The sequence below is a fragment of the Podarcis gaigeae genome, assembly GCF_964106915.1.
Source record: "Podarcis gaigeae genome assembly, chromosome: 14".
Classification (NCBI taxonomy): domain Eukaryota; kingdom Metazoa; phylum Chordata; class Lepidosauria; order Squamata; family Lacertidae; genus Podarcis; species Podarcis gaigeae.
In genome coordinates this window covers 9,748,951-9,774,254 of record NC_139690.1, presented here as the reverse complement: position 1 = coordinate 9,774,254, position 25,304 = coordinate 9,748,951, and the positions used below count along the sequence as shown (strand labels likewise).

The window sequence follows — 25,304 nt, the reverse complement described above, 5'->3', positions numbered from 1 at the left end:
CAAAGCACGAGCCATTTGAAGGCTCCTGCCAGCTCCTGCTGCAGAATGCCAGGGGTTTGCTTGTGGCACCAAGCGACAGGCAGATTCTGGCAGATGACTGCTTTCCCCAGAACACAGCTATTCAGTCGATAGTAACATTTGTTCCATTGCACCTCCTTGCCAGGAGCTACCACAATGCAGAAATAAGAAACAGATTAGCCCTGATTTTAAGTTTTATTACATAGTCGTCATGGCACCACAGGAGTCACAGGAAGCATTCCTGGGCCCAATACCAAAGTCCAAAAAATACACAATAACCCCTGCCCATTCTCCGCTCCCTACAGCGGGTCTTGGCTTGTTAAAGCAGGGGACTAGTCTCTTCAATAGGAAAATATATATATGTGTGTGTGCGCGTGTGTGTATATATATATGAACCTAAATGAAAAAATATACAGTTAGAAGAAGAGTTACTAGCTGGGGAAACTGCTGCTTTGCTTGTGGAGTCTATCAGCTCTGCAGGATCCATCTGAAAGGCCAAGAGGTATAATGTAGTAAAGGCAGAATCAGTCCAGGTTGCATGACTTTGCTTGGCCTGGTTAGGAGATGGCCTTTGCCTCCGGTAGGAATGCATCCCAGTACTTCACAAACTGCACAGGACACAAGAAAGAGGAGGAAATGTCAGCAAAGGAAAACACAAGCTGCTCATCTAAAAGTATCTGGTAACGCCACCCCCTTTTACCACCCACCAAGGACTTTGGCCACTGAAGGGCTTTGTTCCCTTCCTTAATTCTTTTTATGTGGGTAATCAACATGGCCCTGCAAGCTGCTGGGGCATCTTTCTTTAGGCAAGAACATACACCTGTGCTCTGCCTTGTGTAAAGCACTGGAGAGAGTCTGTATTGAAGGGCCACAGGGCAGCTATACTTTGTGGTCCACTGGATTTCGTTCTCATATGGGATCCCACTTGCATTATGTACTGGATAAGAGCAAAAGCAGGGCAACTCTAACGAGACAGATGAGCATTTCACTGGGTTGCGTTGTTCTGCAAGGTGTCTCCTGGGATAAATAGCCGGCAAATGATGAAAGGTAAGGGAAGATGTACATGGCTGATTGCTCCCTCACCTGTTGCTGCGAATGTAACAGTGTCTCCAGGTATTTGGTCACATGAGTTTTGAAATCTTTTGTTTTCTCTTTCTGTAGACAAAGGATGTAAAAGAATAATAATAATAGTGAAGACTTAACCCTCCCAACAAGAGGTTGTAGCAAGTCTCTTATGAGACATCAGGCACTAGGATTCGGCTTGATACTGAAGGCATCCTGCTTCGTAGACAGCTGCATGCCCAATTAAGCAACACCACAAAAAAACAAGCTTTGCCTATTGATGGCACAAAACCAATCAACCCCCAAGATGCCACAGAAATTATCTTCCTGTAACAGAACAGTGATGACTGTTTTGAGCAGCAGGAACAGGCGGACATACGGTTTGCAGATCTACCTTATTTCTAACCAGAACCTTGCACCAAAGGCTCAGAACCAGAGACACGGGTGGCGCTATGGGTTAAACCACAGAGCCTAGGGCTTGCTGATCAGAAGGTAGGTGGTTCGAATCCCTGTGACAGGGTGAGCTCCCGTTGCTTGGTCCCTGCTCCTGCCAACCTAGCAGTTCAAAAGCACGTCTAAGTGCAAGCAGATAAATAAGTACCGCTCCAGCGGGAAGGTAAACGGCATTTCCGTGCACTGCTCTGGTTTGCCAGAAGGGCTTAGTCATGATGGCTACATGACCCAGAAGCTGTATGCCGGCTCCCTCAGCCAATAAAGTGAGATAAACTCCGCAACCCCAGAGCCATCTGCGACTGGACCTAATGGTCAGGGGTCCCTTTACCTTTTTACTGAAGCTCAGAACTTAAATTGCAGCATCTACCCCAGCTTCTCCCCAAAGCAGTGCTGTTCTTTTAAAACAGCCCAATCTAGAAAAAAAGGCTTTTTGCTGTTGCTCCTGCTAAAATTAAACCAGAAACCTTGGCTTATCTACTGCAGAATCACCAAAAGATCCAACAATAGAATCATAGAGTTGGAAGAGACCACAAGGGCCTAGCTGCTGCCCACTCCTCTTGCAGTTTTGCCCAGCAAAATCAAGCCAACAGGTCTGTTTCACGCTAGATTCTGAAGCCACCTAAATACCTGCAGCCCAGTCTCACAAGCTATCACAGGAAAACTGACCAGCATTTCTTGGAGCTGCTTTGCAACGGAAACTGAAACCTCCATGTTAAAGCATTCAGTCTTATCCAAATCTTTAGCTTTCCTTGACACAGAGACTACCAACCACTGTGTATCTGCTTTAGGGAAAAGTTTACCAAATTAAGGGTAATGAAAGCAGCATCCAAGTCAAACCTCGTTATGAGACCTTTCGACTTCCCCCACCCAGCAATATCTCAGTTCAGAGTGGTAGGAAACCAGTTCCCTGGTCTGCCAGCGCCGTGTTATACTGTCAAGTTAAAGGGGTTCCAATGCGCTTAATGCAAGTTCTATACCTCAAACCGCAACACCTCCTTCCGGAGAACTGCAGATATCCGTTCAAAGTCTCGCTCATATTGCGTCACACGAGATTCCCACTGCAGAAATGTGAAAAGGACATTGTCATGATGCAGAAGTGTGTGTGTGTACATCTTCATTACACACAACTTGGCACTACACGTTTTAACACCCTAGAACAGACATGTAAGCAGATATATAAAGATAAAGCTTTTGTTAAAACCATCGGGTTTCCCCACTAACTGGAGGGGCTCATCTCAGAAAGAACCATGCCATCTCTCCTTGCTTACAGATGAAGATTTGGTTCATATAACCCTTCTGAGTTCCTCGGGGCTTATTAGGATAGGGAGACACACACACCAGCAGGGATGGAGAGAGGAGAGCTGTCAGGTTTGGGTGTCCCTCTCACCTCTGAGATCTCCTCTTTGGCTTGCTGAAGCTTGTCGGGTTTGTTGGCCCACAGCAGCCGAGCCTCCGTTTCTCGTTTCTTCTGCAGCATGATCTGGGCATCCTGCCAGCGTTGCCAGGTCTTCATCCGCTGGTCAAAGGCACCCTGTTGGCAGGGAAGGGCACACCTTCAGAACGAGTCTCTCCTCCATCAGGGAACACCACACACAACAACGGGTTAAATCAGAGCATCAAAAGACCCTCCAGTGCATTGTACACTTCTGAGACAATGGCCGGCTGTAAATGCTGCATCTTCAGTGGAATGTAAGAAATAGCCTTGGGAGGCTGGTAACTCAAATGAAAACAGGGAAAGGGAAGGGTGTTAATTAGAGATAAATCTGGAAAATAAGCAGCATTTAAAAGGGGAAATAATGGAAATATCTGAGAGAATGGGAAGCCAGTTTTTGAAAAAAAATGTATTGGTTTTAATTTGGTGCTGTTGTGTTATAAATTTGAAAAATAAAAATTGGTACCTCCCTCCACCTCCAACACATGTTGTGGACAGTGGAACAGCAGGATGAGACCTGGGTGTTGCACAGTCATCATTGCTACTCTGGAATCTGAATGATGGGATCATGGGAATAGCTAGAGACAATTTAAAATGCCCATGTCTAATATTAGGTAGCTGAACAGCCCAGTCAAGAACAGTAGCACTGCAAAGGCAGCTAATTAATTAATTAACAGTAACAATAATTACTTATTTATACCCCACCCATCTGGCTGGGTTTCCCCAGCCACTTTGGGTGGCTCCCAACATAATATTAAAAATAGAATCAAACATTAAAAGCTTCCCTAAACAGGGCTGCCTTCAAATGTCTTCTAAAAGTCAGATAGTTGTTTATTTCTTTGACATTTGATGGGAGGGCGTTCCACAGGGCAGGCGCCACTACCGAGAAGGCCCTCTGCCTGGTTCTAACTTGTTTACAGTGACACACCTGGGTTTATTCAGAGCACAGACTTGTTGTTTGTATCTCAAGAAGGCCTCTGAATTTAAGGCCTGGGGCTCTCAAGCCCATGACTGGGAACGTAGGCATTACACATCAACACATTCCAGCTTCTTGCCAAGGCATTCTCACCCTCACAACAGAAAGAAGGCGAATGTAGTCACTCAGGAGCTCAGCCAGGAGGAAGAAGTCACTGTTGGCCTGTTCTTGGTGCAGCTGTTCAATCTTCTCTTCCACCTCAGCCAGCTGGGAGAGCGCCCGGGACATGGCGGTGTTGTCCTCTGAACTCCCCAGCATGGCTAAACTCTTGGCAAACTGACCCGTATTCAGTGACAGTTCTGGTGGGTGGAACAGAAAGCATTAAGCGCAGCAGGAAACGTGAGAAACTAAGCCAGCCAAAGATCACTGCTGGAGATGCAGCAACTGGTTACACAATCCACTGGCCTGCACCTCACCGTTTGGTATTTTGGGATATGCTGCAGCTGGAGACTGAAGATGCTACAGAAAGTAAGGACCTGGATTACAGTTTGCCACATGTTATGCCAATAATTGCATGTTGCTCTTTGCCACATGGCAGCCTCCCATGCCCCTGGAAGCTCTTTGCCTTCAGTAGCTATTACCCATCACTGCCATGCAGCCCCTAGAAGGTTGCCCAGAAGGGAATGTGCACGTTTGGGTTGAAAAAGGTTGTCCAGCCCTGATTTGCAGCATGCTCAAGATGCTGCACAGAGATCTATAGAAGTCTTGCATAGTTTTTCAGCTTTACAAAGCATGTGCCAGGAGTGAGCCCACAGTAATCTCACCGTGCAAGCTGGAGTTAACTCTTTATTAGCAAAAATATGATCTGCACAAACTCATGAGCACAGCAGTTCATCCCTGGTAGATCTTGAGCACAGCAGTTCATCCCTGGTAGATCTTGCCCTATGGATCAGTTGCAGAGACTGAAAGCCCCCACCTCTTCACAACTGCCTAAGTGCCCTACTCTCCAGGGTTTCCCCCAAGCAATTGGAGATTGTACCTGTGTGAATCCAACCTCTCCTCTGCCCTTTTCCTGCCTCTTCTGGTTCTAGGAGATGGGGGGAAGCTTGTTGCAGCAGGAGGGGGAGACACCTGTGACGCTTCATGAGCCTGACTCATCTCTGCCTCCTGGCCTCCCTACTCCAGCTTCTGCCTCTGATTCTGGACTGCTCTCTGCCACAGACTCTCAAGCTCACCACATCCTGTTACCTCTTCTCAGTCTTCTTCCCTCTGACCACTCATTATTGTCACACCACCACTCCCCGGGCTTTGAGCCTTCTCTGCTTGGTGGTCCCCCAACTGGTTTCTCCCACCTGCGCCCAACCAGTCCATGACAGCGAATTGCGACGTTACCTTTCCTGTGATTAACTAGCAGTTCTACAACAGCATGTAGCTTCCGCAGGCGCTGCTCCTCACATTCCACCTCCTGAAGCTTCTCTTCAAACCACTGAAAAGAGGTAAAACCACCAAGGTCTCATTTTAAGGGAAGTCAATGCGATATCCAGCTAGGCCTAGAAACACCAGCATGGTGCCCTCTGGATGCTGTTAAACTCCCATGAGCCCCAGTTAGCATGGTATACTCAGGGATGGTGCAAGTTGTGGTCTGCCAACATCTGGAAGCCGCCATGTTGGCAACCCCTGAGATAGGTATTCACTTCCACAAACACTCCCCAAAGAAATACATTTATGTCAAACATACAGCTGTTAAAAACTTACGATGTCCGACTCATTCATCTTGATGGTCATTTTGCTGACGGCATCAGTAGCTCTGTTGAACATCTTCAGAAGTCCAGCTCCACTCAGGGTCTGAGTGCCAACTGCTCGTGGCAACTGTAGGGAGAGTAAAGCCTGATCAGCAACCTTTTTCAGCCGTGGGCCAGTCCACCATCCCTCAGACCTTGTGGAGGGCTGGACTATATATATATGGGGGAATGAACGAATTCCTATGCCCCACAAATAACCTAGAGATGCATTTTAAATAAAAGCACACATTTTACTCATGTAAAAACACCAGCCAAGCCCCACAAATAACCCAGAAATGCATTTCAAATAAAAGGACATATTCTACTCATGTAAAAACACACTGATTCCTGGACCGTCCACAGGCCGGACTGAGAAGGCGATTGGGCTGCATCCAGCCCCCGGGCCTTAGGTTGCCTACCCCTGCTCTACAGCACTGACAAACTGAGCTACTTGAAGTCTTATATTAAGAGGCCATGAAAGAAGCATGAAGTATAAATGGGTACAAGAGATATTCCAAACAGAGGCAGGCAGCAATGTTTGGCAGAAAATATCCCCGAGTTCCATACAGTTCAGCATCAGTCTGTATTCTGCACTAGGAAAAGCCTCTTGTAAAACAGAAAAGGAGCTCCGAGGCCCATCAGTTGTGAATGGTGTTTCTTCCCATATAGAAACTGCCTCCTGGGACTGGGTCCCTGCTTTGGAAAGAGAGTGCCTGACCCACTTGCTGTTTTCTTTCCATGCTATGTACTAGTCAGCTGGGATGGACCACCAGGTGGGAAGAGGGGTTTAATGTGCAGCTGCTAACATGTCATATTGTGCTGGACGCTGGAGTAGCTCTTGAAATCTTATAAGGTTCTAATCTTGTTCTCTTCCAATTTCATGATAGCTGGGCCCAGCAGCTGAGGAGGCCTCTCAGAGTGCAAGAAGGCATCAAGACCTCATCTGATCCAATCGCCTGCTAAAGATTAGCATCCTCCAATAAGGCTGCTCAGTGAACAACCTACGCAACCCAGTAACAATAATAGTACAGTGGTACCTCGCAAGAGGAAATTAATTCGTTCTGCGAGTTTTTTCGTCTTGCGAAGCACGGATTCCCATAGGAATGCATTGAAAATCAAACTTGCAAGACGTTTTCGTCTTGCGAAGCAAGCCCATAGGGAAATTCGTCTTGCGAAGCAACTCAAAAAACGAAAAACTCTTTCGTCTTGCGAGTTTTTCGCCTTACGAGGCATTCGTCTTGCGAGGTACCACTGTAATAGGAATTGCTTGTACCCCATCCATCTGACTGGGTTGACCCAGCCGCTCTGGGCGGCTTACAAACAGAGTATAAAAGAACACAAAATATACCAGACATTAAAAGCTTCCCAATACAGGGCTGCCTTCAGATGTCTATGGAAAGTGGTATATTTATTTATCTGTTTGACATCTGATGGGAGGGCGTTCCATAGGGTGGGTGCCACTACTGAGAAGGCCCTCTGCCTGGTTCCCTGTAACTTCACTTCTTGCATTGATGGAACCTCCAGAAGGCCCTTGGAGCTGGACCTCAGTGTCCAGGCTGAACGATGGAGTGGTGACGCTCCTTCAGGTATATAGGTAAACCCCAAGTGGCCCAGACGCCTTTGGGAAACAAGTAAAACCAGTAGACCTAATTATAAATCATGCTTCTGGAGCTGCTAGGAATACAAGCCCATGACTTGGAAGCAATGGAGGGATATTGTTACAGTCCCATTCCTAGAACACATTCCAAGTGTTCCCTGAACATACGGGTACTTATTTATGATTTGTGAACTGTGTATAGCGACTAGAACTTGCTTTCTTTCCTTTTTTTAAAAAAGGAGAACATGATACAACTAGGCAACTTTTGTGGTGAGACTTCACCAAAAAACCACACATTGACCGGAAAGCCTAATTTCAAACCAGAACCAGTGGGGAAGGAAAGCAGAAACAAGCCATGATGCCTCAGCACGAAACCAGAAGATTGAAACTAAGGCTATTTGCTGAGAAGTTGGTTACGACTACAGAGAGCAACAAAGAGAAGAAGCTGTGGCCATGCTATGCATTGAAGTGTCTAATATTAGCCCTAGTAAAGGTAAAGGGACCCCTGACCATTAGGTCCAGTCACGGACAACTCTGGGGTTGCGACGCTCATCTTGCTTTATTGGCCGAGGGAGCCGGCGTACAGCTTCCGGGTCATGTGGCCAGCATGACCTTCCCGCTGGAGCGGTACCTATTTATCTACTTGCACTTTGATGTGCTTTCGAACTGCTAGGTTGGCAGGAGCAGGGACCAAGCAACGGGAGCTCACCCTGTCATGGGATTCGAACTGCCGACCTTCTGATCGGCAAGCCCTAGGCTCTGTGGTTTAACCCACAGCACCACCCACGTCCCATATTAGCCCTACACAACTGCAAAAGGAGAAAGTTAACTAAGTTAGCTCCATTCATTTCAATGGCTCTGCTCCAAGTAAACTTTGCTGAATACCACCCAAAGAATACTGACAAAAAAGAATCACAAGGCTTGCATAAGGAAGGGACCTCAAGAGCTTAGGGCTGGAGCACAAGACCATTAAAAAAACAACAAACTCCCTCCAGTGTTTACGCATCTAGCAATCCCTATGCCATCAGAAACTCCTCAGCCCCACTCCAGGAAGAACAGTCTGAAGTGGCATGGAGTAAGTCCCAGTCAATCTGTATCTGGTGTCACATGTCGCTCATCAAATTGCTGCAAGACTGAGTGGCCCAAGAGCAGCTGACCAGAGGGAGAACACACAAGTGGTTTCTCTGTTTTGACAGAGAAGCTGTGAGAAGAGGTTTGTGCCTTTCTGCCTCCTCTGCAGCTCACCAATGTGTCCGAGAGTACAAGTTCGTTCCGATTGAGAACATCTACAAAACGAATTCCTCAAGAGTTTTACCAAATAAACCATGTTAGATAAATAAACCGGGCCCCAAGTGCAGAAACAATTTGCAGACAAGTGTTGTGCACTCAGGTACGGCAGCAAACCAACCTCATCTTTTTCCAAGAATTCCCTGACATCTGGGTCCTGTAGCATGGTTGGATGGTTGACTGTTCTTTGAAGATACCTGTGGGAGAGGAAAGTATGAGGCCAGGCTCCCTTCATTTAGCATTTATTTTTTTAAAAAGGGGGCAGGGAATGCAAATTGACACCACAACATTCAGGACAATTGGAATGTGTGGGATTTGCATTTTGCCAGGATCCACAACCAAGGGAGGAGGGTGTGGAATGTGTGGTGGCAGCTGTTAATGGAGAAGGAGACTTGAATGATAGGGATGTTTAGGTTGGCATGATGGGCAAGATGCCGGTTTCAGCTTGAAAACGGCTCTTTAGACGGCAAGCAGCGGGATTCTGGGTTTAGAATCAGGTGATGGAGTCAAGCTGTGTGATTTCTCTTGGCGGGGGAGACAGGAGACTGGGGGAGCAGCAATGCTGGTGAAAGCAATGCATCAGGCAAGATGTGCAAGAGTGATATTTTGGAGCTGAATTTCAGAAGCCAAGCTCTAGCCATCTCCACTTCCATCAACATCAAGAGAGGTAACTTGTTCAGGGAAAGACTATGGGGTGCAGGTTCTGCAAAACTGCTGGCTAGCAGGTTTGCTCTCCAACTCATTTGAGAGGCACACTCCTAGATAAGGAAAGGTAATAGAGCAAAACATGTGATGTCTTAAAGGAAGGTGACCCTTTTGCAGTCTGCATCACTGATAGCAAAAGTGTAACAAAGCAGAACAAAAACTGGAACGGTGCCTGCTTCCTCTCTCACTTCCCTATCCAATGAGAGATACCTGAACCTGCTTTCGATTTTAATTATCTTTGCCAGCCCGTTTTTATCAGAATTTAACTTCAGCTAGTAGGATCATGCTAGAAGAGGTTTGTTTGTTTGTTTGTTTGTTTGTAAAGGTATGGTTACAGAGAATGTTTTATAACTGATGGAAATTCACAGGATGATGATGATGAGGAATTTTAAGAAAAAGCATGCCTTGTTAAAATCAGCTTGAAAGCAAAGGAGATACTTTCTTTATTAGGTTGAAGTCAGAGGATTTCTTCTCAGAAGTCAAGAACAAAAAGGAGGCTGCGTTTTGTATTATGAATTATTTCAGGCACTTCTTCCAAAGCTTTCAATATTTGCTCCTCTGACAACACAAAGGAGAAGGGTTAAAGCCCAATGGCTGCCTTCCCCAACCTAGTGCCCTCCAGATATTTTGGGTGGCAACTTCCCTCACCCCACCTAGGCATATGGCTAAGGAAGGCTCAGAGCAATCTCTGCTTGGGGATTGAGAAAGCTGCTGCCATTCAGAGAAGACTAGAGGGACCAATGAACTGACTCCATATATGGCAGTTTTTCCTCAGTAAAGAGTTTTACATAGCAGAGTAGGCCAAGTGAGCAGCTTACTGTGGCCTTTGACAATGGTCAACTACAGCAGACAGTTACATGCATAGAGTGATTACCTTTCCAAGGCAGCTCGACGTTTTTCTAGGAATTCTGTGGAGGAAGAATCTTCTTTCCCAACTTTTACTTTGGTCATTCCTGGAACAAGAATGAAGCAATATGGTCAGCTGTACCTGTGCTGCACCTTCAGCTTGCTCTCGCTGTGGCTTTAATAGGACAAACATGTTCTCGGTGCAGCACCTGAGCACCCATGTGAAGAAAACTGCTCTCCACTCTGCAAGCACTGTGCGCAACTGACTCCAACAGTGCTTGCAGAGCAAGTCAAAGAGCCAGAAAGGCATTATGACAACAGCACAGGTCACATGAACACTGTGCGTCCAGAAGGGCATTGCTCTCTATAGAAAGCCACAACATTCTGTGTAGAGCCCAAAGGCAGAAGTGCTACAAGAGGCTGAGAGAAGCACATGGAGTATTGGAGTATAGTAGTAGCGATCTGCAGATGGAAGCTGGCAGTGAAACTTCACCAGTATCAGAGATGCAATGTTAGGAAGGAAGTCAGGTATGCCTTATGTGTTTATTGCTCCCTGCAAAACAAAGAGCAACCAACAATTACACGTACAGGGTGCACAAGGACAAGGTGGGCTGATGATACTTTCTTGTTGCGCAGTGTTATGCTTTTAAAACTCCATTGGCATGTTTTAAGTGTTAATAACCTTGGAAAGGTTAAGATCACAGTATCAAGGGCACCTCAGTTACAACAATGCACTGAAAACAGAGAGCAGAGGTCTGCAGAGATGTTGCTGCCAGAGCGACTGACCAACCTCACCTATCAAACTCTTCTCAGGAGGTGGGGGGACGATGAATCCATTTTGTGCGTGCTTCTCCGATAGCTTCTCATACAAGCCCAGGAAGTCGCTGAATCTCCTCTTCACAGAGAACTGCTTATTCCTGAACATTGGCAAAGTGGTCTGAGGAGGACACAATGACATCACGATAACATGGAAGCATCCTGTATCAAGTTATATCTTACAAACACAAGCATGTGCATAGAGATGCTTTGCTTGCAGAATTCTTGAAGCTATAAAAATGAACTATTATTTGCCACTGCTGCGAGCCACACTTTTTTTTTTTTGGAAAGAACTGAAAAACACACAACATTGGCAAGCATGATTTTTACATTGCTGCAGTCCTTTGACTGCTTACCTGGGAGTAAACCGCTTTGAAGACAAGAGGACTGAACTCTGAGTAAAACATACTTAGGATTGGCACTACATATAGTAAAGGTAGTGAACAGTTCACATTATTAATTATATATTTTTTGATTTTTTTACTCAGACAAAATGACAATGATGGAGATGGAGCTGCTGCCCTCCAGAGGTTCCCAGGCATGGTCAGGATACAATAATTCTACTGAGATAAGGCTGTGACCTGGTTTATGCCACTTTGCTTCCCTTTGAGTATACCATATCAAACTGTCCTCCACTTGTAAAAATGGTTTGCCATGCAGCATGAAGAAGTTATGTTCAGAAGCAAAGACTCTCATGAAATTCTTTGGATCCTGCCCGATATATTTTTACTCATTTGCAGGAACAGGAGAAACACAGGTTGGAAACAGAAACCACCAGCACTGTGGCTGGGCTGCAAATGGATGAGCAGATTTAACTCAACAACTCCTTGTCTTTTAACTGATCAACCAAACTGAGTAAATGTGCATGTGACTAAAGATTCCAGAGTGGATGCTTCAAGATATTCATGAAAAATATTAAGAAAAGCTTTCTGTTAAGAGCTTCCCTCTTACTGAGATTTACCCAGAACCAAGTGAGCATTAAAAAGTCCTTTAACTCTCAGCTCCAGAAAGTTAAGTTGGCCTTAGCTGAGCAAAGCAAAGCTGTAGTTGAACAGTCTGCTGGTGTAACTAGGTATTCAAGTTCTATTTCTTAGCCATTAACTGGAATGTTGTCATGCTGAAGAAGAGACTCGTGTATGAGGTTGCACACCCCTATTAAAATAGTTTCCAATCATGCAAAAATATTTTCATTATTATTAAGAAGTTCAGTTTTTCTATATCGTGCTTTGATGTGTGTCTCTGGGGGTTGGGGTGGGGAGAAGGCCTTTCCTCTGAACTTTTTGATGCATCTTACTGTGTTTTCTGTATTTTCCTTCACAATGTACTCTCTGGAAGCCACAGGAGCCTGACTCCTCTGCTGCTTCCCTGTAAGACCAGCACCAATCAATATAGGAAGGGTAGGAAGGGAAATGACTGCGCTACCCTAAAAAAAGAAACTGGTGTGTAATCAGTCAATTGAAAAGTGCATTGACTACTCAAGGTTTGCAGTGCAATACCAATGGAAAGGCAATTTAAGCAGAAAGCCAACTGAAAGGAACTTCGCATTGATTGGACTCGGTGCTACCAAGAAAGAGTGTAAGACATACCTGTGTTGACACCTTGTAGGCCACATAGGCATTCATACCATCTCCTATGGAGAGGAGGAGAAAGGAAGGAAAAAATCAGTTGTCTCTAGCAAACTGCCATACTGTGGGGATGCCTCCTCCTAGTGGGCTCTTGGTAAACTGATTAACGGGAGGCTGTTGCCCAGGATAGCTGAAGAATCTCTGCTGATTGTTTGAGGGTCATGCCAAGTATTGCAAACTAGCTTTGATCTTATCACATGGCTGTGGATTAGCCTGTGTACCTTACGCAAGGTTCTTAGTGCAATCGTGGTGTTTACATGTGCTCAAAGCACATTTGAAGCATACTGAACTCCACACCATTTCAAGGCATGAAGTGACCTCGAGAAATTAAGAATCAGGGTTGTTTTTTTTTGGGGGGGGGGGGTTGAAAAAAGCTGTAATAGGCAGTGTAGCCCAGTATCCACCTTCCCAGAAGTCCTGCTTAGCTCCCAAATGGCTTATGCTATTCTACTGGGTGAGACCCTAGAATTTTGCTTTTTAGAAAACTGTCAGGAAGACAATCCTCCAATATTGAATTCAACATTACCTGCAACAACTCACACTTCCACAATGGCTGGGCAACTATATTTCAGCCTAGCAAGGTGACACAATTTACCTGAAGCTGAACGTAAACTTACCAAACTAGCAAGTATAGAAAAAGGGATGTGAAGCTAAAAATGGCAGCAAGTGAAAAGTTATATGCGCTAAACAATGAATCAATTTAAAAGTGAGATAGTTAAGCAATAGCTCTGGCCGAGAAGTTTCCGGGCAGCAGAGTGAATCACAAGCTGAGCCATGTGATGTTATAACAAAGGCATGCAGAATTCTGGGCTGCATCTCATGTTTCCTATATCAAAAACATTTGGAATTCAATAGGCTACTGCTGGAATAATATGTGCATCAGCTGATTTTGTTGTGGAGTGTGTGTGTGTGGGGGGGGGGGACAGTGAACCATAGAAGACTCCAGAAACAAGTTTGCAATGAAGGTTTTAGAAAAGCATGGTAGTTTGTAATACTGTAAATAAAGTTTACTAAAACAGAGTGTTAGAATTGGCAAGCAAGCAAAGAAGAAAACATTTAACCAGTCAAGGATGAAACATTCTGAACATTTTCCATTTCACTGAATAAATAAGCCCCACTTGAGTATTTTTCCATCTTGCTAGTCATCCCCCATGTATGGAGGTGGTTCAGATGATCCAGGAGGTCTCCTTCAGCTATCCAACCATACAAGCTACAGGATGCTGACAGCTGAAGCTTACACAATAGTGGCTCCTCAGTGGTGCCAAGTACTGTCTCTACTTCCTACAAAGATGAGCCTAACATAATAATTAGTGACTTGTTATACTGCTAGGATCTGGGAGAGCTCTGCACATCTGCCCCAGGCTGAACAATTAAGTGGCTGTTATGGCACTGAAGGCATTTTAAAAAAACAACAACACACAGGATGCTGGCCAAAGAATCCCTTCACTGCACACGGCTTGCTTTTCAGAGCATAGAAAGTCTAAAAGCAAGTAGCATAAATAGATACAGAATTATTTTTGCAGAATCCTTTCCTGTATTAAAATCTGCAGGATCTGTGCAGCTGCAATAAAAGATACGTGCCAAATTATCTATTATGCAAAATAGCTGCATCTCAGCTGGTCTTGAAATATTCCTCTCCAAGAAGTCAACTCCTGGTGTTGCTAGGTGAAAATGGTGCACATGCTTTGAATGCCAGTAAATTGGAAGATGGTTGTATTAAGTCAGGACTTAGGAGAATGGTCGTGTGCATTCAGCCAACAGCTGCAAGAAGGTGCAAGCCAGCACACCTTCCATGTGTACATTTGAATTTTAAGGTTCCTGTACACCAGCTCCCAACAAACTGCTGTCTCTCATTTAAGTAGCATTTTTGGGAATTCGGGCACAAGAGTAGCTGAAGTGCAGGTATTGTTTTAGGCAAGCTCTTGTATTCAGGGCCCAAGTTGCTTTTTAAAACACAAAGCCTTTTAAAAATGTTGAGCAGTTTAAAAAACACCACAGAAATTCAGGAGTGAGAGGGATGATGCTGAAGAAACTGCTGTACTGCTGCTTCACCCCTCTATAGAGCTGTGCATCAGTCAAAAGCCTCTATAGAATCAGATCTAAATCTAAATATTCAGGTTATTAATTACTCAACAGATACAAAGTATAACTTAAAAGGATCATCTGTTGCTTAGAAAACAAGCTTGAAGCAATGACTTCAGCACCTGCAGTAACAGAACACAATTGTCTTAAGCTTCTGGTCAAGAACACAATATATGAGACCATCCAGCTTCAGAATGGGCATCTATTGTATTACACTTGAACATATATAAGTTAAGAAACCCAAGTGATTTATGCTGTTACTAGCCAGCTATCACCCACAATGGCACAGAAGGGGAGTGGGAAGTTAACTCAGTAATCAGTTTCCCCCTTGACAGTACTCTTTTATCACATTTCTGGCAACAGGAAAAACTTCAGAAACAAGAAGCTTTTGCAGAATCTTGCACTGCCATTCTATGCAAGAAGCAAGAGCAAAGTATTGAAGCTGATCCATAACAGTAAGTGATGGGGGTTGACAGTTCAATCAGTGCAGTTCTGAGCTCCACCACCGAAAGCAGAACTTTATTACCAGCCTTGCCTCAGTCCGGAAGGCAAAACACATACCCAGGCAGCTTTCCCCTTCAATTATGTCAAGTAATTTCCATTTCATAGTGACTCACCAATTTTCTCAGGATCACTCACTTCCACTGAAAGTTCAAATTTGTCTTCCTGTTCCTCTTCTTCCAACTGTAAGAGAAGTACATTCAAGTCAGTTAACCCAGGGACTTCTGTCAGGACGTGTATCAGGCACAACGTAATATTCACATTTGTGTGTATATTTAAATATTGTGTGAATATTAAAAGAGTTAGGGTGTAGACTGAAGGCTACAGCATGTACAGCTCATTCATGTTCAATACATAAAAACATAATTTCTAACATAGTACCACAGCTCTGAAGCATCCTCTCCTAAATGGAATCTACTGTTTCCTAAAAAATTGTCTTCTAAAAAATTCATTTTTGTAAGTTTTTTTCTATTTGTCAGGTTCAATAGGGTCTCCCCCAAAAAAACATATTATTTATATATAATTGACAAAATAGTAAATGTTGTAAGCTTTAAAACTGCAAGGCAGGAGATATGTATTTTATATATTACCTGTTAGATGTGGGTATGAAATTAGCTCAGGAACGTAGCTATTCACAATAGTCACCAAAATTCACCCTTCCCAGTTGATATACAGTGGTGCCCCGCAAGACGAACGCCTCGCAAGACGAAAAACCCGCTAGACGAAAGGGTTTTTCTGTTTTGGAGGCGCTTCGCAAAACGAATTTCCCTATGGGGTTGCTTCACAAGACGAAAAAATCTTGCGTCCCCCAGCGGTTTTTTTTTGCTTTTTTTGCCCTTTTCCTAAGCCGCTAAGCCGCTTATCAGCTGTTCCGCTGATAAGCCGCTTAACAGCTGATCGCTGGAAGCCGCTTGACAGCTCTAGCACTAATCCGCTAAGCTGTCAATGGGCTTGCTTCGCAAGACGAAAAAACCGCTAGACGAAGAGAATCGCGGAACGGATTAATTTCGTCTAGCGAGGCACCACTGTACAATATACAACTGACTATATGACTAGCCAATCACAGAAACACATACCTCCTCATAGGTTTTTGACTGTGGCTTAGAAGGCAAATTTGCTGTTTTCTCTAAAGAAGGGACAGGGCTGATCACAGTAGCCATCTCTTTCTTCTGGTTGTTTTGTGTGCTATCAAGAGACAATTCTACAGTGGCATCTGAAAGAGGATAAGATTTATAACTGGGGACAGAGAACCAGAATGGCTTAAAAATCAGGAAATATGTTGAGATTTTCTAGGCCACAAGAAATGTATCGGGAAGAGCTATTAGACATTGTCCTCCCCAATTCCAGCCTGTGTGGCAGGCATTCAAGTTAGAGATTTGCCGTAATCTTTGGCAATCAAATCTGATCAAGGAATATAAATATGCAACTATAACGCTGCTGCACTCCTTTGTACTAGGCCACAACACCAATTCCTGCTCTTTCTGGATAGATTTATAGTGAAATAATTGCCTAAGTCATACTGCATACCATAAGAATTTAATAGCCCCCTGGATCAGGCCAATGGTGTATTTAGTTCAGTATCCTGTTCTCACAGTGGCTACCCAGATGCTCCAAGGAAGACTGCAAGAAGGACCTGAGCACAACAGCAATCTCCCCTCCTGCAGGTCCAAACAACGGTCATCCAGAAGTATGCAGCCTTCAGCAGTAGAGGTCAGGACTGCATTGAGAAGCCACCTGAAAGCTGTCATTTAGGTTATGTATAAACTTTGTTTTCTTCTCCGAACTTATTTTATTGACCTTTTCAAAATACCAAAACAAGAATAAACTTCATTTTGCATAAACTTCATCTTGTTAGCAAACAGGTCCCATCAGTTCCCAAACTATCTGAAAACAAATGGCCAGTTGTCAGTTTAAAAAGAAGAGGAACACATGTAAATTGTGGTCTGGACCTAGGGACATATCTAGGCACACGTACGACAGATGAGGTGGTTGGGTTTCCTGTTTGGGAGCTTTCATGTTTCAAGTATAGTTTAGTACAAAGACTTGAGGGCCTGCTAATTTCACTTCCTTTAATTAACCTAAACACAGAGCGGCTACTAGCCTGGGCATAAGCACTCCTTGGAGAACATGCAATTATCACAAAACTGTCCTAATTTGAACATGTAGAATTACCAGAATTAGAAATACCATACATTTGTTCCAACTAGCTTTCAGCTAGTTAAATACTCTACCTGGTTTTAAATCTCCAATGATCCTCCTTGGCTCAGATTTGCGTGTCTAATATTATCACCATCTAATATTATCTATGTGTTTTTTTTTAAAATATATTTTATTAAGATTTTTAAACATAAATACAAAAATAAAGAACAGTGTAACATATATCATAACATACTTTCTTAGCTTCTTTGGACTCCCTCACATCTCCCGCTCCCACTTGCATCATTGTCAATTCTTGCCCGCAATTTATCATCTTGTTTACAATCTTGTGTCACATTCATTTAACTATAGTCTGTTAATTCTCCAATAGGTTTATAATTTTTCCTCAACTTACTTGTCATCTTAATTCCATCTAATTTAGTGGTGCACAATTATTTATGATCTAGCATCCTTTCTTAACATTCAACCAAATTGCAATGTTTTTTTAAGTAAATCTTAAATTTCTTCCAGTCTTCTTCAACCCTCTCCTCTCCCAGGTCTCGGATTCTGCCAGTCATCTCGGCCAGTTCCATGTAGTCCATCAGTTGCATCTGCCACTCTTCCAGTGTGGGTAGATCTTGAGTTTTCCAATTCTTAGCGATGAGTATCCTTGCTGCCGTTGTTGCATACATAAAAAATGTTCGGTCCTTCTTTAACACCTTCTGGCCGACAATACCCAGAAGGCAGGCCTCTGGTTTCTTGGTGAAGGTATACTTAAATACCTTTTTCAGCTCATTATATATCATTTCCCAGAAGGCCTTCACCCTAGGGCAAGTCCACCAGAGGTGAAAGAATGTTCCTTCATTTTCTTTACATTTCCAACATTTATTATCAGACAAATGGTATATCTTGGCAAGTTTAACTGGGGTCATGTACCATCTATATATCATTTTCATTACATTTTCCTTCAAAGCATTACATGCAGTGAAGTTCAACCCAGTGGTCCACAACCTTTCCCAGTCCTCAAACATAATGTTATGCCCAATATCCTGTGCCCACTTTATCATAGCCGATTTAACCATTTCATCTTGTGTGTTCCATTTTAACAGCAAGTTATACATTCTTGAAAGTACCTTAGTCTTAGGTTCTAACAGTTCTGTTTCCAACTTCGATTTCTCCACCTGGAACCCTAACTTTTTATCATTTTTAAAGACTTCTTTAATCTGAGCATAGTGTAACCAGTCTCGCACTTTATCCTTCATTTTCTCCAAACTCTGCAATTTCCAATTGTCTCCATCTTTTTCTAATATTTCCCAATATTTTGGCCATTTGGCCTCCATATTGGGTCTTTTTCGGGCCTTAGCTTCCAGAGGTGAAAGCCACCTTGGAGTTTTGTTTTCCAATAAGTCTTTGTATTTTGTCCAGACATTGAACACTGCTTTCCTGACAATATGGTTCTTAAAGGCCTTATTGATCTTAACCTTGTCATACCATAAGTATGCATGCCAACCAAAAGCATTGTTAAAACCTTCCAGGTCCAGTACGTCAGTGTCTTCGAGAAGTAGCCAGTCTTTTAGCCAGCAGAAAGCTGCGGCTTCATAGTACAACTTTAGGTCTGGCAGGGCAAAGCCCCCTCTTTCTTTCGCGTCGGTTAATATCTTAAACTTGATTCTGGGCTTTTTGCCCTGCCAGACAAATTTAGAAATATCTCTCTGCCACTTCCGGAAGCACTCCGTCTTGTCCACAATCTGTAGTGTTTGAAACAAAAACAACATTTTTGGCAATACATTCATCTTAATAGCAGCAATTCGGCCTAACAAAGAAAGTTTTAATTTTGTCCAACTGTCCAAGTCTCTTTTGATTTCAGACCAACATTTTTCATAATTATCCTTAAATAGACTCAGATTTTTTGCTGTTATGTTTACCCCTAGGTACTTTACTTTTTTAACCACAGTTAGTTCTGTCTCTCTCTGAAACCGTTCTGACTCTGTATCTGTCAAATTTTTTCCACCATCTAATATTATCTACTTAGCATTCATATAAATGTTCATACGAATGTTCACGTGTGTTACGCTGTAAGTCTTACAACCATGTAAGATAACTCTGTACAGTGGTACCTTGGGTTAAGTATTTAATTCATTCTGGAGGTCTGTTCTTAAACTGAAACTGTTCTTAACCTGAAGCACTTTAGCTAATGGGGCCTCCCGCTGCCGCCACGCCACTGGAGCACGATTTCTGTTCTCATCCTGAAGCAAAGTTCTTAACCCAAGGTACTATTTCTGGGTCAGCGGAGTCTGTAACCTGAAGCGTCTGTAACCTGAAGCATATGTAACCCGAGGTACCACTGTATTATTACTTCCCACCCGCCCCATGTTGCAGATGAGGGCACGGAGGCTGAGATCACCTACTTGAGCTTGTGGTAAAAGCAAAATTCAAACTGGAGATTTCTTGATCTGCAGTGCCACTACAGCACAGCTTTTGAGCTCATGCCCAGAGATTTTCTATAGGAGAGATCTAAAGCCCCATTTCTGCAAAAGGGTTAACAGCAGAAGACTGCTGTAACTGCTACATGGGTTTTAGCAGAAGAATATCAGCAGACAGGCTTGCTTGCAAAGTCAAGGTGTTTGTTTCCAGCAACTTTGTAACACCTTAACACATAGCACCTCTTCTCCTGTGCAACTGGAGAATCCACAGCAGTGCATGCTTTCTTAAGAACTTACACCATCACACCTGGCAAGAAGACATACCTGCGAATAGGTCCTGATCATCCTGTTCCTCTTGAACACCATTTTCTGTGGAGGTAGTTCTTACTGCTACAGGCGACTCTTTCTTAGGCGACATTGGCTTGCTCTAAGAAGAACAGATAACAGTTATTATACATGTTACAAAGTTAAATCTGTTATTGAAGTATATGCCCACAGAAGCCTGAAAAAATATATTGCATGCCTTCAGCCACATGGATGCCACGGGTTTCACAAAACTCTGCCAACTTTACCAAAGGTAAAGTTATTTTGCAAACCCAATGTTTTTCAAACCCTTATTTTTTTTTTAAAAAAAAAACCTTCCCATTTCAGTACATTAAGTATGTTTCTTCTCAGCAGCTATGAAAAATAAAAGTCAAAAAAAGCTTCTTTGGGTCGGAATTAATAATGCATACATTGGTGCATTTTACACTATTCTGTCATTGTAGTGCTGGCGTATAAAGGCCCACTGTTTCCCAACAACTTTCTGAAGACACAATGCTCTGGTATCTGGAGACAGCACTGACACTGTTTGCACGGCTGAGTTGCTAATTTCAAAATAAATAAATAAAATAGCAGCATGAACGGGGTCACAGACCCAAGAGGCACCATGGACAGAGCTGTTGAGGCTAGAAGTCAGACTCTTTGTTGCCAGAGCAATGAGCTGCAGGAGCAAGGCTTGCTGAGGACAAACAAATCCTTGGAAGGCTTCAGTCCCCTGCAGCTCTGCCAGAGCCATAATGCTTCAGAAGGAAGCTCTTATGTTTTATGTGCTCCCTGAAGTTCTAAGTTGCAGAAACTTGATTGGAAGTTTGAGGCTGCAAGTTTCTGCACTCTTTTATTCTGTATGAAAAGGCACAGCTCATGGCAACATGCGGCCCTATGGGGGTGGGGGGAAATCAGATCAGAAGTAGATATACTATTATCCATGGAGAATTCTTAGAAAGTTACCAATACTGAGCAGAGTAAAGCTAGCCTTTCCAATAGCTCTAGTCATTTTGCTGAAGTTTTGCAAGTTTTGCATGATTTCTACAGAGATTGAGCAACTTCCGGCATCATGCTTACTGATTTTTTCCAGTCAATTGGTGCCACAGAGTTCTTCCTCATCCCCTTACCAGGAATCTGAATTTCAAGTTCATCTCCTTTTATGTAGGTATCTCAAAACCATTCACTTTTTAGGTTTTGCAGTTTATCACACAGACTGTTACCTGAAAGAAACATTTCTTTCTGGAAACATAAGACCTGGTAAACATTGACTAACTATGACTCTTAGCCAATTAGCTGCATCTAGATAAGATAGGACATCCACTGCAAAAAAGGGGCTCCTCAAGCAGAATTCTATGCCCTGTTTGCAGTTTAGAAGTTACCTTCACATTAACTTAAGTTCTAAACTTCTAAAAAAGGAATCAGGATAGGACAATTTTGCCAAAAACTTAAATGCACCAAACTTTCCCCATCACATCAATTATATTCCATCACACGATGAACATCCCCAGGACTGGTCAAATAATGGTTGAATGAACACGGGAACAGTTTTTTGCATGCAGTAAGAAAGGCTTTTCAGGATGTTGTTGATAAGAACAGGTAAAAATTGCAATTATCAGCAACAGTAAGAATGTGAATCAGTAGATTAAAGTTATCCTCCTTTTGAGGACAGTAGATTAAAGTGATCCTCCTTTTGAGCAATTAACCATAAAGTAAATTCAAGTCCTTTCAGACTAATGCAGAGGGTAACTGTTCAGTGGAAAACATACCACTGACTTAGGATGCAAAAGTGACAAACAAGTGTTTAAAGACTAATCAAGTGTATGACCTAGTATTCTAGCAGAAGTGTAACATAAAACAAGCCTCAAAGTAAACAACATTCATTTTAAGACAAGCAGTAGCAGCAACTCTCAGGAAGAATACAAAATATATGCTCTTATGCAGCATGGGATTTAGAGAGCCTTCTATGAAGTCTTATTAGCAAAGAAAGGCTGTGAAACAGAGAAAAGATGATAGATTAAGTAGCTACAGAGAGGTAACATATTAGGCTGCTGCTTTAATGCAATGGACAAAACAGGGAAATAATAATAATAATAATAATAATAATAATAATAATAATAATAATAATAATAATAATAATTTATACCCCGCCTCCCCAGGCTCAGGGCCGCTGAATTGACCTGAACTCAACCCAAGTCTAGAACTTTGATCAAACAGTCAACACCAGTGGGACCTCCAGCCATCCAAAAGAGGGGACAAAGATGATTTTATGTTCTACATTTAAACTGCTTCCAAGCCTCCACCATGCAACAGATTCATAACATAAGCCCAAGATTTGATTTCCCAGCACCATATCCTTACAATCAATCAATCAATCAATCAATCAATCAATCTGCAGCATTCTGAGAGGAAGCCATGCCCACTCTATTACAGGAAAACCAATCAAGAACCTTGGGGCACTTTAAATGCCACCAGGTTTATCATAACACATCTTCAAGGAACAGAGTACAGGAAGACTGCGTAAATGGGCTACCCTCCGAAGGCAGGTGCCTATACAGGAAAGGGGAGGGGAGATGGGTATGATATTCGCCATTTAGCCTTTCCAGCCCCACATGCATGATTCTTTATGGAATTCGTACACCATCTTTCACTGGAAGGTCACAGGGCGCCTTACAACACAGAAACACAACACAAAATGCACGACGAAAACAACACAAGCAGACCAACCGCACCTTCCCGCTCGCAGGCACGGAAAGATACACCCACACCCTTGCTGAACAACTTCGTGGAAACTAAAAAAGTGGGCAGTTTGCAGCCCGTTTCCGAAAGCTTGCACTGCCATTAAGTTTGCAATCCTACACACACAATTTCTCATATATATATATATATAAAATTATGATTTTCAGTTTTATGCATTTCAATGAGTTTACAGTCATTTTAACATTTCGAAACTTGACTCCCTCCCCCTCCCTTTTTCTGCGGTTCCTTAAATTTATTTTTAATATTTTCTGCTACACACACACAATTTCCGGGATAGCAAAGCCCCACTGAAGCCTGCGAGGCTCCGCTTCGGGCGAGACGATGCACGGGCGCATCGGACCCGCCGTGGCCCCTCCTCGCCCTTGGCCAAGTCCGCAGAAACTTCTCAAGGCAGCGCCGAGGGGAAGGAGGAGGAGGAGGAGGAAGAAGGCGACTGACAAGGCGGGGGTCCTGGTGGTGGTGGGGGTCCCAGCAGGGGGAGGGAGGGAGGTCGCCCCCCCCCCGAGGAAGCCACTCACGGAGCTGCCGGTGAAAATGTCCTCCCCGTCCGAGTCGCTGCCCGCCTCCGGGACGCCCGCAGGCTCCGCCGCGGGGAAAGGCGGAGGCAGCCGGTCCACAGGGGAGCCTCCCGACGCCATGTCGCCGCCGCCACCCGCGGAGGCCACTTCCGGCTCCCGCACAGCCCCGCCGGAAGCGGCAACAGGCGGCTTATGGGGAGAGGGGAGCCCGCGGCGGCGCCAGGACGAGGGGGCGGGGCCTCGGAGAGGGGAAAAGGGGCGGAGCCGGAGCCGCCCCTGGGAAAGAGTGAGGAGGGGGGAGGAGAGGGGGACGGGGGGTGGGCAGCCAATCAGGGCGGGGGAGAGAGGAGCAGGGCGTGGCTTCTTGGCATCCTCCTCTCCCACGCCTGGTCCTACCTCGCTTGGCTTCTGTGGAATTGAGCGGGGGGGGGGGGCTTACTCCCGAGTAGACGCATGCCTGGGGCTGGGCAGCCGGCTCCGCCTTGCTTTTCCAAGGAGCGCAAGGCGGCCTACTACACGGCTCTCTTGAGGCAATGTCAAGACACTCAGGGGCAACAGATCCTGCCTCTTCCGTCACGTAGGGTTGCCACCTGGTTCTGGCAAAATACAGGACAGGGTGGGGCGGTTAGGGGGGGATTCCTTCCCACTCCCCCCAAAATGCAGTGCATTACAGTCTAACGGGATGGCCCCTCCCGAATTTGTCACATGCACTTATGAATGTGCAAATTATGAATGTGCAAATTATGAAACTTATGAATGTGCAGATTTGTCTGCGCTTTGCTACTTTGTATAATAATGCACGTAGGGGCCAACTCCTAGGGGACGTGGGGGCTTCGGCCCCCACAATAAAATATTAGAAGGGGCCACTCCCACCCAGTTAATAGGCATTCCCATTCAAATAGTGTTGTCACTGCATCATGTGACTAGTTATGCGGGGCTTCTGAATTATGGTGCTGGAGGAGACTCGAGAGTCCCATGGACTGCAAGAAGATCAAACCTGTCCATTCTGAAGGAAATCAGCCCTGAGTGCTCACTGGAAGGACAGATCGTGAAGCTGAGGCTCCAATACTTTGGCCATGTCGTGAGAAGAGAAGACTCCCTGGAAAAGACCCTGTTGTTGGGAAAGATGGAGGGCACAAGGGGAAGGGGACGACAGAGGGAGAGATGGGAGAGATGGTTGGACAGTGTTCTCGACGCTTCCAGCATGAGTTTGACCAAACTGCGGGAGGCAGTGGAAGACAGGAGTGCCTGGCGTGCTCTGGTCCATGGGGTCATGAAGAGTCGGATATGACTAAACAACTAAACAACAGGGCTTATCTGAGCCCCTACAGTGTTTTATTCAAGTTGGCACCCCGGATCATGCACATTGTATATTTATTACCTATTGCATTTATATCCCTCCTCCAAAGAGTTCAAGGTGGCATACATGGTCCCATTTAATCCCAACAACATTGCAAGGTAGGTTAGGCAGAGAGACGGTGACTGGCCCAGTCATGCAGTGAGCTTCATGGCAGAGGCGGGATTTGAATCCTGGTCTCCCAGGTCCTAGTCCGAGATTCTAACCACTACACGGTATGCATAATTTGATTACTACTCTAGGATTTGATTACTACTCTGCCTCTTCTCATATCTACAAAAAGAGATCATCTACCTTATATATGGGGCAGAGCGGAGTGTAGGGGGTGGGAAGAGTAGAAGGAAATTTTATTCCACCCTAGTTTTGCAGATTGCCAAATACTGATGTCAAGCCTTTTGTTATATAAAGCAGCATTTGATCCCACTAAACTGTTGCCATGCTAGACACGAGATTTAATCTTTATTGATCTAGTAATTGGTAACACTAGAACACCTAGGTTACTTACAGCAGTATAGCTACTTCATCCCATTATGAAGTTAGCTGATAGGCTTGCCTTTTAGCTGGCAAAGGAAATTCTTTAGTGGTGGTTGGCTCTAACAGAAATGGCTTCATGCCCAGCCAAAGACAAAACCCTCTTCTCTTTCTGTACTCACCAGTAAACAGATGTACCACCACATGATTTCCTA

General features: G+C 44.2%; 1 protein-coding gene across 2 annotated transcripts; it reads right to left on the bottom strand.

Annotated features, from left to right (window-relative positions):
• Positions 1-194: 194 nt before the first annotated feature.
• SNX1 (sorting nexin 1) lies at positions 195-23,471 on the bottom strand. 2 transcript variants are annotated; one of them, XR_014557936.1, is made up of 15 exons: positions 23,262-23,450; positions 20,005-20,107; positions 16,198-16,334; positions 15,238-15,304; positions 12,500-12,543; positions 10,893-11,034; positions 10,126-10,204; positions 8,668-8,743; positions 5,637-5,750; positions 5,274-5,367; positions 4,035-4,240; positions 2,921-3,064; positions 1,862-2,591; positions 1,102-1,561; positions 195-626 (listed from the first exon to the last, which is right to left on the bottom strand). XR_014557936.1 is itself a non-coding variant. In XM_083712769.1 (15 exons), exons 1-15 carry the CDS (start codon positions 23,379-23,381, stop codon positions 576-578), a joined length of 1,530 nt encoding a protein of 509 aa, XP_083568895.1. In that variant the 5' UTR covers positions 23,382-23,471; the 3' UTR covers positions 195-575. The 2 variants fall into 2 exon arrangements, 1 of the variants encoding a protein (XP_083568895.1); XM_083712769.1 differs by having other exon boundaries at positions 1,102-1,173; positions 2,511-2,591; positions 23,262-23,471.
• Positions 23,472-25,304: the final 1,833 nt, after the last annotated feature.

Coding starts and splice junctions, on each gene's coding strand:
- SNX1 (XM_083712769.1), bottom strand. CDS start 23,381: ATGGCGTCGGGAGGCTCCCCTGTGGACCGGCTGCCTCCGCCTTTCCCC. Junction 8,744..10,125: donor CGTCGAGCTGCCTTGGAAAG/GTAATCACTCTA, acceptor CCTCTCCCACAG/GTATCTTCAAAGAACAGTCA. Junction 4,241..5,273: donor GCTAGTTAATCACAGGAAAG/GTAACGTCGCAA, acceptor TCCACCCACCAG/AACTGTCACTGAATACGGGT.